This window comes from Lutra lutra, chromosome 9, assembly GCF_902655055.1.
Source record: "Lutra lutra chromosome 9, mLutLut1.2, whole genome shotgun sequence".
NCBI classification, from domain to species: domain Eukaryota; kingdom Metazoa; phylum Chordata; class Mammalia; order Carnivora; family Mustelidae; genus Lutra; species Lutra lutra.
This window is the reverse complement of record NC_062286.1, coordinates 108806491-108825082: the sequence shown is the minus strand read 5'-3', so window position 1 is coordinate 108825082 and position 18592 is coordinate 108806491. Positions and strand designations below refer to the sequence as shown.

At 43.3% G+C, this 18592-nt stretch overlaps 1 protein-coding gene across 1 annotated transcript; it reads left to right on the top strand.

The window, feature by feature from the left end:
* Window positions 1-2207: 2207 nt before the first annotated feature.
* On the top strand, window positions 2208-18458 carry LAMP5 (lysosomal associated membrane protein family member 5). The gene is made up of 6 exons (XM_047746870.1): window positions 2208-2797; window positions 3333-3505; window positions 3879-4010; window positions 4135-4240; window positions 5684-5872; window positions 17619-18458. The coding sequence occupies exons 1-6, from the start codon at window positions 2734-2736 to the stop codon at window positions 17795-17797; spliced, it is 843 nt and encodes a 280-aa protein (XP_047602826.1). The 5' UTR covers window positions 2208-2733; the 3' UTR covers window positions 17798-18458.
* The last annotated feature ends 134 nt before the right edge of the window (window positions 18459-18592 follow it).

Here is an 18592-nt window from a genome sequence, read left to right as displayed (position 1 = left end):
CCAACTCTTGGTTTTGGTTCAGGTCATGATCTCACAAGCATGGAATCAAGCCCTGCCTTGGCCTCTGTGCTGAACATGGAGTCTGCTTGAGATTCTCTCTCCCATACCCTCTGCCCCTCCTGCTCATGTTTTCTCTCTTTCTGAAATAAATAAATAAGTCTTAAAAAAAGAATGATTAGAAAGTTATTTAATTAATGTAGATGAAAGTTGTAGGAAATATGATTCAATTCTTATTGTAACATAAAATTCACTGGGGATAGCTTAATAAGTTAAGGGGTCTTTTGTAAGCTACCTTTAAAATTAAACACCTAAAAGGAAATTTAATTACATTTTGAGGATAATCTTCCCAGGAAGAAAGGGTTAAAACTGCCTCCTTTTTTTCTTTTAACTCATTTAGGCACTCTCTGGTGTCAACAAAGAGATCATTTATGTCATGTATGAAGAAACCATTTCAAAGGAACGACCATTTGATTTAAAATGAAATCAATAATCAACTACAACAGCTCAAGATTGATGATCCATGTTACTTCCCATGTATATTTTCTTATTAAAGCAGATAACCATCAATTAATTCAGTTGATCTCTTAATAACCTATAAATGAGGACATCTGCAATAATGTATCACAAGAGAAATTGTCATAATCTTTTACAGACATCTCTTCTGCTTGGATAATGGTATTTGTTTATCTTTGGGTTCCCAGAGCATGAAACATAGTGCAAATAGTAGGTATCCAGTTAATGTTTATGACTAAATTAATCTGTTATTTGTTTTGAATGATATTATACTCATTGGCTCACTTGGCCCAACCAGCCATCTCCTGAGGTATTATTCCAATCTTTTAGTTGAGGAAAATGGTAATCTGTAAAAGGTTATGAAAATAATAAGTAATGAATCTTGGACTAAATTCTTTCCATTTCTTTCCTCATTAAAGTACTGGAGGAAAAGATGGAGGGACAGAGACTATAAATGTTTCATTACATGTGACTCATTTTAAAAATTTTTACAGTACTGCAGGAAAATGTGTAATAACAAGTGCTAACATGAAGAATTGTAGGGCATGTAAATTTTGCAAATTCTAATCATAGCCAATAATAATTGACTTTTATCAATCACAGTTTGGCCTCAATTCTTCTGTATATAGACATTTATGCAAAGTTCTTGAGATATGCTTGAATGAAATATAAAATAACAGAGATAAAATTATGATATAAAATATAGTATCAATTTAAATATTACTTCATAATTTGAATTGCTATTGATCTAAATAGAGATTTGGATTTCAGCTTGTTATTTGGTCATTGAATAAGGATTTTATGGAAATAAACATATGGTATATTTTGTAGTCAAAGTATTATATAAGGAAAAATGAAGATGATCCCTATGAAGTTAAAGCATGTGATTTTTCTATTTTAATTCTAACTGACCATGTGACATTTGGGAAGGTCATTTAATTTTCTGAGCCTCAGTTTCGGGAAGGTACAATCACAATAAGGCATATTTTTCCTTGCCTACCTTCTAAGGTGGTAGGGAGAATCAAACTTGGCAATGCACATGAAAATACTTTGCAATTTCCCCCTTAATATGATGTTATGACGTTATTTATTTTATGACATTGTATTACCGATTATTGACATAATCACATATCCTGTAAGACACAAAATATTTGGACATCAATACAATTGATGAGGACAACATGCTTACTGTTGAAAAAGCTTCATTCTGACTTACAAAGCAAAAAAATTTAAAAAGCAAGCTACCATTTTATGTAAATATAGGAATTAGCCCAGTAGTATTTGTTTTTTTTCATCCCATTAGAGGCTGGAGAGTAGTATCTGCTTGTGTGTACGTTTGCATAACTATATAACATTACTGTCCTAGGAGATCCTAAAGAACCCTCACAACCTTCTGGTTCACTTACTTTCTTCTTGGCCGAAAAGTTGCAGTATATTGAGAATAGGTGACCCCAAAGTTTATAGCCCTCATGCAGTCAGAGAGCAAAACTAACAGAAAATAAGCCAGACTACTGCACTGACTGACGGCCTCATTTAGGGAGGCGTCCGTCAATTTAACTTTAAACCCATTAGCTCATTGAGAGCAGGGGAGAGAAGGGGATGTCTCCAAATGCAGGAAACTGTTGCCATAGCATTTTCCTTCTCTATTTCTGCCTACTTCTCCTCCCCCGAAGCAGCAACAATTTGTGCTCTCCCATTTTCTTTCAGCAACCAAATGCATTTTCAGAAACCAGGACTCCAGGGATGTGATATCTACACCACCTAATAACTGTACCTGGTAGGGATATTGAATAAGTCTGAGAGTGTTGTTAAGTTTCTCCGGACAGAATCATCTTTGCGGATGCAATTGCAGAACAGGAAACAGACTCAGGGAAAATTTTAGCCCCCCCAAAATCTTATTGGCTATCTACCCAAGCTAAGGCACAACAATCACTCCTGCAACACAACAGATCCCTTTCAGTACTCGCAGCCGTGGACAGCTCCCTCACCTCGCGGTCCGTTCCTCCGCAGTGAGCCTCCTCGCGTTCAGCCTGCACGGGTCGGTGCGGCACCCGCCACCAAGTCTTCGCCAGCGCGCAGGGAACACGCGCTCCCTCCCTCCTCCCTCTCGGTGCCCCCGCCCCTCGCTCACCCCGGCTCACTCCAGCGGCGACTTTGAGGGATTCCCTCTCGGGCGGCCTCTGCTGCAGCACATCTGGCCTCATTCTCTGCACGGCGAGCATGGATCTCAGAGGAAGAGCCTTTCCCAGCGTCTACAGACTTCGAGTTCTCCTGATGCTGTTCCGTGAGTAGTGTCTGGGAGACGGCGAGGACAGGGTGCACTATTTGTTGAGAATAGAACAGGCAGAGTAAAACCAGTAGCTTAAGGTCAAAACGTGGCCCTTACATTTTGCTATTTTCTTTCTGGGGGTTGGGAGGGGTGGGGGTGGAGGGCCTTCCCGCCACTGGCAGGGAATTCCCCAGAGGGCCACACACCTGTACCGCACAGCCCAGACACAAAGCTATGCGAGCCTGCTTCGTGGGGTCAGAGCATTGACAAGAAAGATTCGGTTTAAAAGCCTAAGATGAAGGAAAAAAGCCTTACAAAATAGTAAGGCTTTACATTTTTTAATTTTTATTTTTATTATAAATTAGCAGCAGTGGAGTTAAAATTGTCGGCGCTAGGTTAGAGAAACGGCTCGCAGAGTACACAGCAGCAGGCAAGGAACTTTATCACCCCAAAGCCCGCAGACCACGATATTTCCACCCTTGTGCCCGCGACGCGTGGGCTTGCTGAGCCTGGAATCGATAGGATTTGGGGGGGGGGTGTTTTTCCGCAGATACAATGGCTCGAATCACAGCAGAACAAGAAGTGGAAAATCTCTCAGGCCTTTCCACTAACCCTGAAAAAGATATATTTGTGGTGCGGGAAAATGGGACGACGTGTCTCATGGCCGAGTTCGCAGCCAAATTTATTGTCCCTTATGATGTGTGGGCCAGCAATTATGTCGATGTAAGGAACCTTTTCCCTCCCGGCTTGCTCCTAGGGCTCCAGGGGCGAAGGGTACCCTCCCTCAAGGCCCCGTGAAGACCTGGGTCGCCCGCCTTTCCCCTCTGCGCCCCTGCAGGCTGTTCCCGAATGCTGCATGGGGGTTCCGGCTTGTAACGCCTTCTGCTCACCCTGCCTGCTTTGAAAGTAAACCCCCTTTCTCTGCTTCCCTAACCGCCGGGTCTGCACGTAGAGCATCTAACCGCATGTTCCCGGACCTGGGAGCGCGCGCGCAAAGGAGCGCCCAGGCGTGCAACCCCGAGTTTGGACGCACTGCCCTTTACAGCCCCGCGGAGGCCGGGCTCTCTGAGGGGGTGCGGGGCGTCTGTGTTCCCAGCTGATCACGGAACAGGCCGATATCTCACTGACCCGGGGAGCGGAGGTGAAGGGCCGCTGTGGCCACAACGAATCCGAGCTGCAGGTGTTCTGGGTGGATCGCGCCTATGCGCTCAAAATGCTATTTGTGAAGGTAACCCGGAGCGGGGCGCTCAGAGGCAGTGCTGCCTCGGGGTGGGTGTCGGCGGGGGCCGCCCCTCGGTTTCCTCACGGAGCAGCCGTGGGGGCGAGTGACACGCGCCTCCCCCGCTCGGCAGGAAAGTCACAACGCGTCCAAGGGACCCGAGGCGACGTGGAGGTTGAGCAAGGTCCAGTTTGTCTACGACTCTTCGGAGAAGACCCATTTTAAAGACGCAGTCAGTGGTGAGTAGAGGCCTCAGAGCTGGGAAGGGAGACTGGGAGACCGCGGGCACTGCAGAGAGCACAGCCCTGGAGAGATTCGGAAATTTTATGGAAACTGATCCTAACTCTGCCCTCCCAGGCCACGTCCTCCCTGGGCTTTCTCACCAACGTAGAGGAAAGCGAGAGCACCAGTGCGTCTGTGCCCTGGGCCTTAGGCCTTGTACATGCGCAAGGAACCAAGGACCAGCCCGTCACCTAGTCACCCATAGCTTGATCCTGGATGAGTGGTCTCTGGAGGGCCTGTCATCTCCTGGCTGCTTCAGGACGATCTCTTATGCTTTGTCCTTTAAAGGAGCACGGAGAAGGGCAGAGCTGGTTTTTTCCCTGCACCCTGGTTTTTCTTCTCATGCGGGGAAACTTGAAAGGGTCCGTGTGGCTTCTCTTGCTCAGGATTTGATAGCCTCCAGTATCTTTCTGCTCCTGTCCCCAGGGCTCACACTCCATCTTCCGTCATGGACTGCAGCCACCCCAGAGCGGATTCTGAATGTGTCCTAATTTATTAGCTTTTCCTTCCCATCACTCCCACAACTCACCCAGATCCTCCAAAAATATCGTGGCAAGAACAACAGCCATCCCCCAAATAAAGTTCCCATGTGCAGGCACCATCAAAGACCACATCTGAATTAATTAATTACCTAACTTATTTATTTATTTAGTAAACTGTCTAATCTCCTAATGAGGCCTTCCATCACCTGGGCATCTAGGTTCAGAAAAGATTTTTATTGAGCACATGAAAGAATGTTCATGTCATTTTTCTCCCTTTCTACCTAGTTTTAATCATTATAGTAAAAAGCATTTTCTTTTTTTCATCAACTCAAATACTTCCCCCAAGTACAGTAGATGCCTCCTCCCACCACTGCAAAAAAAAAAAAAAAAAAATGGAAAAGAGGAAAAAACAAAACAAAACAAAACAAAACAAAATCCACAAACATGTGCCAGAAAAAGAGAAAAAGGGGGCAGACCTCCAAAGAGTATATGTGTGTACCAAGACATCTGCCCAGCACACCAGCAATTAGCCCTGCTTTATTGAGGAAAATATTTTATTCTGTGTGGACCAGTGTGAAATGTGGAAGATCAAGTCACTCTTTCTTTGGAATTTCCATTGACAGTGTTTATATAGTAAAAAAAAAAAAAAAAAATGGTTGGATGTTTAGGTAACACTCTACTCTTCCAGACAAAAAATTTCTAATCAGTGTTTAAGGAGCTCATGAAACAATGGGTGTACTTGTCCTTTGTCACCGCTTGATTCCTCTAGCAGAGCCCCAGCTCCTGCAAGGCAACACAGGGGATTAGAATGGTGACTGGAGCTGAGAGTCAGGAGCCAGCTCTCTGGCACAGGAGATTAGGAGGTTAGGATTCTGCCAGGAAGCGGGTCCTAACATTTGCTCTGGGTCTTCCCTGTAGCTGGGAAGCACACGGCCAACTCCCATCGCCTCTCTGCCTTGGTCACCCCAGCTGGGAAGTCCTATGAGTGTCAAGCTCAGCAATCTATTTCACTAGCCTCCAGTGATCCACAGAAGACAGTCACCATGATTCTGTCCGCAGTCCACATCCAGCCTTTCGACATCATCTCTGATTTTGTCTTCAGTGAAGGTAGGTTGGTGGGGATTGCAGTGGGAGGAGAAGGCTGGAGCCAAGGGAAGGCTGACATCATGGGGAAGGGGACCTGCGGGGGTCCCAGGCTGTTACTACTTGTATTTTCTTTAGGCTGACATGACACTTCCTTTCACTGTAATATTTTAGGAACAGTATCAACTTCCTTCAATGGCTTCTTCTCCTTTCCTCCTTCTCTCCATTCCTTCTTCTCTCACTTTCCCTTCCCTGCTCCCTCTGTCCCTTTCTTTATGTTTTCATCTTTCCTTTCCTCCCATCCTTTACCAAAGAGGAACCCTGATGGAGAGAGAGGTAACAGGGTCCATTTGGAAAACCTGTATATAATTTTGATGCAAGTTTTCCAATGAAAAAGCAGCTAAAATCTCAAGTACTTCTGTAGTGAGCCTTGGATTGCAGAAGGTCCTCTGCTTCTAGAGGTCTCAGTTTCTCCATATTATCTCAGGCACTTTCAGCTGTAGGTTTTACCAGTCTTTTTTCATGTGGCTAGAATGTAGTCAATGATGTGTGTGCGTGTGTGCACGCGTGCACTTGCACACACTTGCACACGTCACAGAGAGACAGAGAGACTCAGGAAGACCTGTGCCCCTCCAACACTCACCCTTGTGGGGAGGAACCCTGTTGAGGACCTGGGAAGGGAGGGTCCCTGATCTTTTCCTTCTGGGGTGTGGAGAAGGACTTCTTCTCAGTCTGTGCTGGTCTCTGAAAGTGGGTCAGGCAGGATATAGGTGGGCAGGTTCACGATGTCCACATTCTCTTGGTTCTCTGCAGTCCTCCAGAGGTTGGGCACATTTCTGTAGCTTATCTGAATCTAGCACAAATTTACACTGGGCAAATGTAGGGTAAGTAAAATTTTAAATTCGTTTGTTCTTTCTTGTCTGGAGAAGGTCGTTAAGAAATGGGGAGAGATTCTGGTTGTTTTATAGATACCTTCCTTTGGGCTGGGAGTCCCCAGGTGAATACAACCATTGGTATATATGGACTATCAGGGAATCCCCATCTGTATCATACACAAATCATTAAATCATTTCCCGGGGAATCCAGCTTTCATAAAATTCCCCTCCCAACTCAAAGTGTACTGAATACAATCTACCGCACCTCTACAAGGATGGTTAAGGACCCCTTGAGCATTCTTAAGTTAAATAGTCTTTGACAGAAGACCCAACTTCTTCCTTTATTTTTGTATTTTTACCACCTAATACAGCATTTGGCACACTGTAGATGCCCAGGGAAATCTGGCCGAATTGATATTCTGAAGCCATGGACACAATTAACAGAGACTTCCAAATGCTTGAATGCCAGATGAAGCAGAATTTAATATATTTTCTATTCGATGCAACACTTACTTCCACACACTTAGGGAAGAATGGACCATTCCATTTTAATGGATCTTCCAGAAAAAGTAAAACTAAACTCTGAGTATCAAAACCATTACATTACAAAAAAATCTGATTATGGAAGTATTTCTAAAATGTAACAGTCAGTGTCTTTCTTAAACTGAAAATACTAACTATAATTAAATGCAATTGAGCTATGATTACTGATGACCAGGAATTCAGGAGGAACATAAATTGGACTGTGTAGAATCAGTCCCCATGGTCCCTCCGATAGATACTTTTGAGTTTATAAGGGGCCTTTGTATAGTCTCTATTTACTCTTTGTAAACAAACAAACAAACAAATGGTTAGCTGTTCGCAGGCATGTCCTTACTTTTCGGTGCTACTAGTGCTCTGATGGCTGCCTTTAGGTCCTTCCCACAACCTCACTTTCACTCATTCTCCCTTATTTCCATATTGATTCTTACAGTCATTTTCGAACTGAGAAACCAAATCTCATTGATGTGTGGGATCCTATGCAAAGTGAAAATAAATGGGTACTGAGTAAGAGCCAGAAGTATTTTCCTGAACATCAGTGAAGTTCATGGCATGGCCTTAATGGCCATCTTTTGTTTGAAAAACAGTTTTTATCCACTTCCCCGTCCTGGACTGGCCCGGGTGCTGGGTAGACTTTAAGAGTTTGTAAGCATATAGAACTTTCTAAAATACAGATATATTAAGCATCAGCCAATTGTACTTATCTCACCCAGGCTTTTCTGGGTAATAATTAGGATGTCCCCTCCTGTAGGGTGCCCTGGGGCTCAAAAATCCTGCTCCTGGGAGGAGGCAAGCCTCATTCAGAATCAGTCACTGGATCCCTGTGCCTTTGTATGGCAGGGGCACTTTTGTTTTTCCGCTCCTCCCATCTGTGCCTCTCAGCACCTGCCCCCCACTGTGTTTTGTAAGAGATCATTTTATTTGATTTGGTAGAGTCCAAGGCATTCCTTTTGGGGTGCTATTTTGGGACTTGGCACTTGCCTCTCCCCTTTCCCAGAATAGAAGGTCAGGAGGCTCTGATGTGTTGCCCCTACCCCAGTGGGGGAGGCAGCAGTATTTGATCATACATGTGCATGCTCACTGCAGGGGTCTGTGCCTGTGGCTGGCAGGTGTGTGCAGGACCTCCAGCCAAAGGGTTTCCAATGAAGGACTTAATTCTCTGTGTAAGGGGGCCATACTGACTCTGAAATTTCATACCTGCCTGCTTAATAGACTCTGAGAAAAACAAGGAAGGGTCAGTGAAATGGATGACTGGATACCCACGGGGCTGAAAGCAGCTCTAGTAGAAGTTGACGTCTCTATCCCATAAATCCCTTTAGTGCTTTGAGCTTGGCTACAACCCTGATCCTCAACAGAGCTCTCTTAGCCCAGCACGTCTCCAGCTGCAGTGTGCACACGGATCTTCTGCTGCATTGTGCACAACTGTGGTGATCTTGTTACCATGCCGAGTCTGGTTCAGTAGGTCTGGGGGCGGGGCCAAAGGTGCTCCATTTCTAGCAAGCTCCCTGGGGATGCTGCTGATCTTTGGAATACTGTAGGGGGTTTGAGGGATCTTGAGCTGATCAAGGAGAGGCAGTAACATACAAGCTTGATTTGGTGGTACTTGGACAGGGTTGCATGAGAGGGGAAGCTGCTCAGAGCATGAGACTGTCCAGAGGGAGACGTATGGGGACCACCATCCGGAAGGGGAGGAGGGCAAAGGACATCCCGGGGGGGATAGGGGGCATACGTGTCTAGGTGATATAGTTCAGCAGCATGATAAGGAGTCTCTGGGTCAGAGAGCTCTGAGGAGCAGTGGAAGCTAAGGCCTTATACCTGTAAGGCCCTCGCTTATCAATGGGTAACAGCAGGCTCCAAGTAGCTGAAGATGTGTTTGTTTGGGCCGGTTTTTAAATAACTAGATGTGTAAAAATTTGAGTTGGGCATGGCAGGCTTTCGAACTAATGGTCTCAGCCTGCAGTGAAGAAATGAACCACCTAGGGGCCAATACACAGAGGCTACTTTGGCTCATTTCTGTAACCAACACACTTTCATGGCCAATGACCAGCCTGTAGTTCAAGGCACCTCCTGCTCCGCGGTTGGTTGGATTTGATTAATGTGTCCTTCCACAGTGAAGTCCCTGTAGTGCGTCTCTCTGAGCGCCCTAGAAGATTTCTGGCTGGGATGGGATGAGGAATGCCGCACTGATAGGCAAAAAAGTCAGCCTGAGAACTGTAATGGCTTGAATGAAAGGCGAATTTTACGTATGCGTAATCACAGAAGAAACATACGGAACACAGAGGGTGTCTCTGTTCCCCTTTAAAGAAGATTCAGGTTTAACAGACATTTAAAAGTGACCACATAGAGGCTGGTCCCTTTTCAGTTCTCAAGGGGGAGAAATCAGCAAACTAACCAACCAACCTGTAACGAAGGCGCTGAGATCCCAGATTACTGCAGAGAAACCGAGGCTCAGAGAAGTGAGATTCTTGGGGAAATCCACCCTCCTGGTGGCTGCTGGGGCTGGGCAAGAGCCTTTGGCGATCAGATCCTGTGCTCTTATCCTTTCAGAGTTTCAGCTCCTCCTGCTGAGCAGCTATAATACACACGTGAACGTGGGAGGCGCCTTTACAAAGGGTGTCAGGTCGCCTGAATTCGTGAGTTTTTATTAGTATTCCTAACAGTGTGATTGGGAGATGCCACCTGATCTGTATTTTACCCAGATCTGTGTTTTAGCGGTAATGAACATGCCTTACTTGCTCTGTACACCAGTCCTTAGTAGAGCCCCCTGTGGCTAGCTGTCACACCTCACCTCAAGTGCAGGAAGGTTTAGCTCATGATGATTCAGAGCCTTGTATAGACCTGTGGTTTACTTAGCATCTACCAGCCAAAAAATGGGTCACCCTGGGTGGTTGTTCCTCAGGATCTCCTGGGTAAGCATCAAGGGGGAGATAATCCTGTTAAGTACTGCTAAGAACTATGTCGAGGGCTGGGATGTGAAGCCCTCATGTGGGGCCTTGGAGTTAAGCCATTTGTAGAATTCAATATTCCTGGTGCTGTCCTGGAACACAGTGTTTCAAGCTGGATTCTCCTAAGAGCAGATCCCATGCAAGTATGTAAGTGCAAGTGGTTTATTTAGGAGGTGATTCTAGAAAGCACTGATAGGACGCTGAGGAGGTGAGATAGGAAGGCAAGACTACCAGTAACAGGAGCATTAATGAGCAGGTGTCCACTGTGGGTGCTGGGGGTCACACAGCTGGAACCTCTGGGAGTGTAGAATCTACCTCCGACTATCTGGCCTGAGATAGTGGGAAAATGGCATTTACCCACTGACTCTCATCCCATCATTGATGGCTGCTGGGGTTGGGGGCAGTGTAGACTTTCTTAGATTTCTAACCTGCCCTGTAGGCAAAACCTGCTGGAATATGTGGGACTAGTGAATGTCAAGGCAATAAGACACTGTCTAGGTCTGCTGCACCTAGGTACTGGGATATATGAGCTTACCCTGCCATGCCATATGCCTCGTGCACAGTAGCATCTTTCAATAATTGCTCTTATTATCTTTTTTTTTTTTAATTGCTAGTGCTTACATCTTGGTGAGAAGAACTGCTTGTCTTCAGCCAGGGGTCTCCAAAGCCCACTCATGCTAACAGTCTCTCAGTATACAAAATACATTTTGCTGAGGTTATTGGAGTCTAGAGCCAGTCCAGAGAAAATGGGAAGAGGGGTAAGCCCTTCCCTCCAGCTGCCCTGTTAGTGTGGAGGAAGCCCAGCCAGGAAAAGATTTGTCCTTTCCTCGAACAGAACAGTCTGTGCTGTTAACAGAGCTTGAAAAAGCGGGCAGCTTGCCTTTTTGCCCACTGCCCATCTCAGTGCTGTCCATTTGGGATGCAATGAAGAGTTTTGGTAGTTGGACAGCCTCTGGGAGTAAATACAACATTGAGATGGTCATCAAACCATCCAACACACGAAAAATGGTGGTCATCAAACAAATAAATGAATAATAATTAATTAATTAGTTAATTAATTAATTAAAACATGGACTAAATAACAGAACCTAAGATGAATCAGGATTTTAGTGGGGGCATTAGATTTATGGTTGAGGGAATCTTATTTGGCCACTGACAACTGGCAACAGATTACCCTTCTGCTGTCTGTTCTGTCTTCATCTGGTTCTTTCCAATGACTAGACTAGACTGGTTCTTGCCTTTTCCAGCCATATGCCATTCTAGGACCCTGAGCCCAGCCAGGGCAGAGGCATGAGGGACCCCAAACCCTGTGGAGATGAACAGGGAGTTAGGGCCTCTGAGCATTCAAAGTCAGATTCAGTGTAGGCAAAGCCAAAGAATATTCTTCTCCCAGGCAGAGATCTAGGGCCTTCCTTGTTTTAGAAGGAATTGCACAGAATCTTAATCCTGGATTCCATAGGGGCTGTGGATAGTATTCTGGAGTGTGTGTATTTTAATGGGAAAAAATTGCATCTTTATTTTACCAATTTCTAATTTTTAATATCCCTTTCAATTATAAATGAAAGTAACAACTTGCAGTAATATTAGTGGTAATAATTAATTAATAATTAATAAATAGTGGTAACCTTGTCACCAAGAGAAATCATAGATATTTTTATCCCACATTCATGGGTACAGAACTTGCAAAGTGGTAGTGATGCTTCTCATTACTTTGCATTTACTTTGATACTCCTCATTACTCATTATTTCTCATTACTTTACCCCAGCCAGTATGTGTACTTATAAAGGAGTACACACATGACTTTCTCCCAACTTATTTAAAGATATTTTGATAGCTGAATTTCAGTGTATCTGTTTCCTTTGTAGTCCTATGTGTTTTCTTTTTCTGCATTTGTAAGCAGGATTCTGAAAAAGGATGATGGTTTCATCATTACTGGTATAAAAAAGGTGGCACCTCTTGTCTTAGTGGGTCATGGCCAGTACCGTTATAAGTGAAAGAGAATGGACTGGCATGGAGAAATTTTTAGATGCACAAGGTCAGGAGACGTATTGTTTTGTGAAGCTCTGGTTTTAGTTATGTGTATATACCTGTGTTCTGAGTTGAAGTGTAAAACATTTTTCCCCTCTCTGGGTCAGAAGCAGAGTTTGGAAACACTAGCTTGAGCCTGAACGTGGAGAGTGTGATCTATGATCTATGGGCTCACAGCCTCTCATTTAGAACCCCTGGGGATAGATGGGTTTCAGACTTCAGGATTTTAGATTTTAGGAAGACAATATTGTAGTATTGTCCATATATTATGGAAAAGCCCAGAAGAGTCCAAGCAGGCCCTGTAATCAGATATATTAATATACTCTCTTCCCTCTGGAGAAACTGGTGAAACTTCTTGCTAAGTACAATGAGAATCATGAGCATCATGACATTGGTTCAAGTCCAGTGTTGCTGCCAAATGAGTAATACAGAGTACTTTGAACTTCCAGAGCTCTGTGGATTTTGGAATGGTGGATAAGGGATGGCAGACTCACTAATTCCCCCTTATTTGACCACCTAGTAGATATGGGTGGCTGAAGATGGGGATTCAGTATTTTTCATGATAATTTTTGACATTCCCTTATTTTCCCATGATTATTATTATTATTTTTAAGGGGACCCTATGGCATCCCTTTATTTCCCATGATAATGATAATAATAATTATTATTATTTCCCATGATTATTATCCCATGATTAATAAAATTATTATTATTTATTTTCCCATGATTACTATTACTATAGTTTAATACTCCCTTTATATACCCCTTTCTGTGGTGTGTTTAGTTCAGGTTTTTCCTAAGACAACAAAAAATATTTCTTAAGAAGTAAACCACAATTATAAGGCTAAGTGAAATAAGTCAGAGAAAGACAAATAGCATACAATTTCACTCATACAAGGAATTTAAGAAATATACAAACAGGGGTGCCTGGGTGGCTCAGTGGGTTAAAGCCTCTGCATTCGGCTCAGGTCATGATCCCAGGTTCCTGGGATTGAGCCCCACATCGGGCTCTCTGCTCAGCAGGGAGACTGCTTCCCTTCCTCTCTCTCTGCCTACTTCTCTGCCTACTTGTGATCTCCATCTGTCAAATAAATAAATAAAATCTTAAAAAAATAAAAAAAAAGAAATATACAAACAAAGAGAGAAAAAAACCTAAAGACCAGACTCTTAACTATAGAGAACAAACTGATGATTACTGGAGGAGAGGTGGGTGGGGGGCTGGGTGACAGGGATTAAGAAGTGCACTTGTCATGATGAACACTTAGTAATATATAGAGTTGTTGAGTCACTCTGTTGTACGCCTGAAACTAATATAACACTGTATGTTAACTATACTAGAATTAAAACAAAATTAAAAATTAAAACAAAACAAAAACAAAAACCAAAAAAAGAAGTCAATCACAATAGTTTTTTAACCATAATATTCTTTGTCAGAATACATTATGCTTTTCTCCAGTGCCTTCCTTAAAGGATGAGATATGAGATGTCATTCCCCCCGTAACTATACCAAAGTTATTATCCATTTAAAGATAATACTTTGGGCAGTATGATTCTGACACCAGTTCTGATGTGCGGGTGTTTTTCCCAACCACTATGAAATTCTCTGACAGCAGCTGGGTGTTCTGCAGTTCAACTTACTGCTGACACTGTCTCTCTAGAGATACCATCAAATACCACTGGTTAAGGGCTTCTTCCTACAAGACTGCTCCCCATCCCCACTTCACACACAAACTCCAAGTCCAAGTTATCACCAGGACTTCTGATCACCTTGCTATTGGAGGTTTCCATGACCTTCTCCTTGAATTCTAGAGAGGCACACAGAACCCAGAGAAACATTTTACTCACTAGATTACTGGTTTGTTATAAAAGGATAGAACTCAGGAACAGCTGTTGTAAGAGACACATAGGGGAAGGCATTGGGCAAGAGGGTGGAGCTTCCATGCTCTCTCCAAGCCCACCACTCTGCCCAAATCTCCATGTGTTCACCAAGCAGAAGCTCTCTGAATCCCATCCTTTGGGGTTTTATTGAGACTTCCATAGGCTCGAGTGATTAAATCACTGGTCATTGGTAGTTGAACCCCATCTCCAGGCACTTTCTCCTTTCTGTAAATCAAGGGAGTGGGATTGGAATTTCCAACTGTCTGATCAAAAGGTTAGTTCTCCTGGCAACCAAACCCCATCCTTAGGTGACCTAGGTGTTTTCCCAAATTGACCACATTAGCATAAGCTCAGGTGTGCTTGAAAGGGGTACGTTATGAATATCAGGGTGTTAAGTTTGCAATAAGCACATAGAAAATGAAGAAAGCCACAGTCTACATTAACATTACACAGGCAACAGTTGTTATGAGGAAAACAAATAGCCTTTGTTGGTAACAAAATCCCTGCACCAGGAAACCCCATTTCTACTCATTTTTCTCTTTAAAGAGGCAATATGGTATCATGGGGAAAAATCAGTCTTCTGGGTATGGAGTTCTGGGCCCATAGCTGTCTCTGGTATACCTTGTAACAACAGCTAGATTTTTCCCTGGAGAAATGGGTATGTTGGACAGCAGGCTGATGCTCAAAGTGTGGGACTCATTAGAGCTGAACTAAATAGTGAAAAAGAAAATTCCCTACTAATTCTTTTTAGTTCTCTGGTTGCAATAGAGAAAGGTTCAGTTCAGTGCTAATAATGGGTACTTAACATTTCCCTGAATTTGTCAAAATGTCTTTTTAAAAATCTTCTTTGTAAAAATATCTTTTTTTTTCAGTTGGGGAATGTATGTATGTATATGTTTACTTATTTATTTTAAATAGTTTTATTAAGGTTATAATTGAAATACAATAATCTGCACATACATAAATGTATGATATGATAAAAATTGACTTCAGAGGGCACCTGGGTGGTTCAAAGCCTTTGCCTTTGGCTCAGGTCATGATCCCAGGGCCCTGGGATGGAGCCCCACATTGGGCTCTCTTCTCAGCGGGGAGCCTGCTTCTCCCTCTCTCTCTGCCTGCCTCTCTGCCTACTTGTGATCTCTGCCAAATAAATAAAATCTTTAAAAAAAATTGACTTCAGAATACACCTATGAAGCCATCACTACCATCCAGAAAAATCAACTTATCCATCCCCTCCAAAAGTACCCTCCTACCTCTTAGTAATAAATACATACCCCACTGAATTCTCAGAAACTGAACATACCTAGGTGAGCAGTATGTAGAGCCATGGAGCCCAGAAGCCCTCCTTTCTGCCCACCCTGTGATTTTGTAGCCTTTAAATGCCAGTAGCTCAGGTCTGCTATGGACCTGACCCCAACTCTCCCCCCAGCTCCTTTTTGCTAAGTGCCACCCTGCTGTGCTGTTGAGTTAGGCTGTTGGAATTCAGATTGGGGCTTCATTTCCCCTGGGCAAATGACTTAGCCTCACTCCACCTTATCAGTAAAATGGGTACAATACTATTTATCTCATAGGTTTGTCATGGGGATTAAATGAAACAATCTTTGTTCTTAGAACTGGAAGTTAATTTAGAAACCAAGCATGTGAAGTATGCAGCTTTTCCAAAGCTGTATGTTTGTCTGCAGTCTTCTAGGTTCTACTTAATAGAAAAGATTCCTGAGGTTCTGACCTTATACTCCTTTCTGCTGGGCTGAGGAGAGTGGGAGGAAGGACTGTGTCAACGTGGATTCTGGAGTAGCCTGGCACACAGTTGGTGCTCAATAAATGTTTACTATGTCACCCTGACTTAAAAACTTGGTCTTTATGAAGAGATATCGAAGCCTATTTTCTCTAATTGTGGTCAGAAGTTCAGGGAAAAGGCCACCAGTTACCCAGAAGGAGCAAAGGCACCTGAGCAAATGTCTCCTGGTTTCTAGGAATAAGCTTTTTTTTTTTTAAATTTTTTTATTTTTTCAGCATAACAATATTCATTATTTTTGCACCACATTTTTTTTAAAGATTTATTTATTTATTTTAGAGAGTGGGGGTGGGGAGAGGCAGAGGGAGAGAGAAAATCCTCAAGCAGACTCCTTACTGAGCACAGAGCCTGACATGGGGCTCGATCCCAGGTCCCTCAGATCAGGACCTGAGCTGAAATCAAGAGTCAGCTGCTTTGCCACCCAGGTATCCCTCTAAGAATGCAGTTCTGCTCTAAACTGTGTGATCCCCAGGTTTCTCCAAAAATTGCTTTTCTGGTTCTAGGTAAAAACGGAAGCATAGGGTTATTAAACTCTCTTGAGGATAAGGGTGTAACATGGAATTAGCACCAATGTGCTGGTAACATTTTCTTTCCTGAACTAAGTGCTGGTTACATGGGATGTTCACTAGTGAAAATCCATCAACTTCTGCACTTTCTTTTGTTAAAATTGTAGTATAAGTTACATATACTAAAATGAACAAATCTGAAGTATTTAGCTTAATGCATTTTTACCTCTACTTGCAACCATGTAACCCTTACCTAGATCAAACTATAGGATATTTCCATCATACCCGCAAGTTCCCTTTCCTGTTCCCCATATGTAAGTACTTTTCTGATTTCAATCACCATAGACTTACCTGTTCTTGAACTTCACATAAATGGAATCATATAGTATGTACTCTTAGAGTATGTGTCTTAGAGTTTTCACTCAACATAATGTTTTTGAGATTCCTCCATTGTGTTAAGTGTAGCCATAGCTCATGCCTTTTCATAATTGATTAATATTCCATTGTATGAATAGACGGGTCTGTTTTTCCATTCCACCTTGATGGACATTTGGGTTGTTTCCATTTTAGGCTATTGTGAATAAAGTGTCCATCAACAATTGTGCTCAAGTCTTTTTGTGTACATATGTTTTCATTATTCTTAGGTAAATATCTAGGATTAGAATGCTGGGTTATAACATAGGTGTACATTTCCCATGACTAGAAGCTCTTAGAAGTAGTTGTACCATCCTCCACCAAGGAGGTATAAGAGTTCTAGTGCCTTCATATCATTATGAACACTCGTTATTTTCAATCTTTTTGAAAGCTGTATATTGTGTGCAATTCTCTATGTGAACACACACTTCAATAAAAAGTCAAAAAATTAAGCCAGCAATAAAAATGGTGGTTGTGTTTAACGCTGAAGCTCTGAAAGTGCAAATCAATCATCTGGGTGTTTCACTGGCACCTGCTAGGAATCCAGTGACTGAATGTTGCCTTATTTAATTGATGCCTTTTAATTTTACAGTGTGCAGAAATATTAAGTGGTACATCCTTATCATTGGTCAGAGAAACATTATGTCTAAGTAAAAGTTCTCCCCAAATGTTCATCGAGAAATCTTTTCACCTCCACTTCCAACTAAAAAGGATTTTAGCTTTGAGAGGAGGACTTGTGATTAAAAATATCTTGACAGGAGCTGATCACTTCTTCTTTCCCATTTCAGAGCATAAGTGCCCGGTGGATGAGCGAGAGCAGTTGGAGGGAACCTTGCCCCTGATTTTGGGACTCATCTTAGGCCTCGTCATTGTGGTAACACTGGCGATTTACCACATCCACCACAAAATGACGGCCAACCAGGTGCACATCCCTAGGGATCGATCCCAATATAAGCACATGGGCTAGGGGCCATTAGGCAGGCAGCCCTGGAGACCCCTCCCCCAGTTGGATCAGGTAAAGAAACAAAGCACTTTTCCACCTTGTACATGGGATACACCAACATAGCTACAATGCAACAGGCCTGGGTGTCCAAGGCTTGCTTGGCCTGCATCCATGCTTAAACCCAGGGATGGTGGGAGGGATTCTTTCGGATTCATGGGGTGAATGGCAGATCTTCTCTCCACACTGGGGAATGAGGAGGGAGGGGTCAGCCAGCTTTCATGCTCATGGTGGCTTGGCTTTCTCTCTCCAAGAAGCAACACATATAACTCAGAGGAGTATCTTGCTCTGAAATTTAAGGATGAAAAGACACTTCTTTTGGAAAGACACCCCTTTAGTTTCAGAGAAATAGGGGGTGCTTTGCTCCCTTGGCCTACCTTATACAGCACACAAAATACAGCCTCATGCTCCCTATGACAAGACCCCTGAAAGTGATCCATGCTTCTGGCTGGCATTCTGCATGTCTAGTGATTGTCTTGGGAATGTTTCACTGCTACCTGCACCCAGTGACTTTGCAGCACAGACCCCATTTAATGTAACTATGCAAAGTTGTTTGGGCTCTAGTATGTCAGGTCCAAGTAAGGGGACCTGAAGAATCAATCGTGTGAGTTTGTTTTTCAAAATGAATTAAAACACACTACTGTCTAACATGTGGCTGCTTTCTTGAAACAAGAAGACAATATGGTTTCTAACATGGGTTCTTTGGCACCCAGAGAAGCGAGGGGTATGGTGAAGATGGGCTTTCATTTCTGAAAGAGGAAA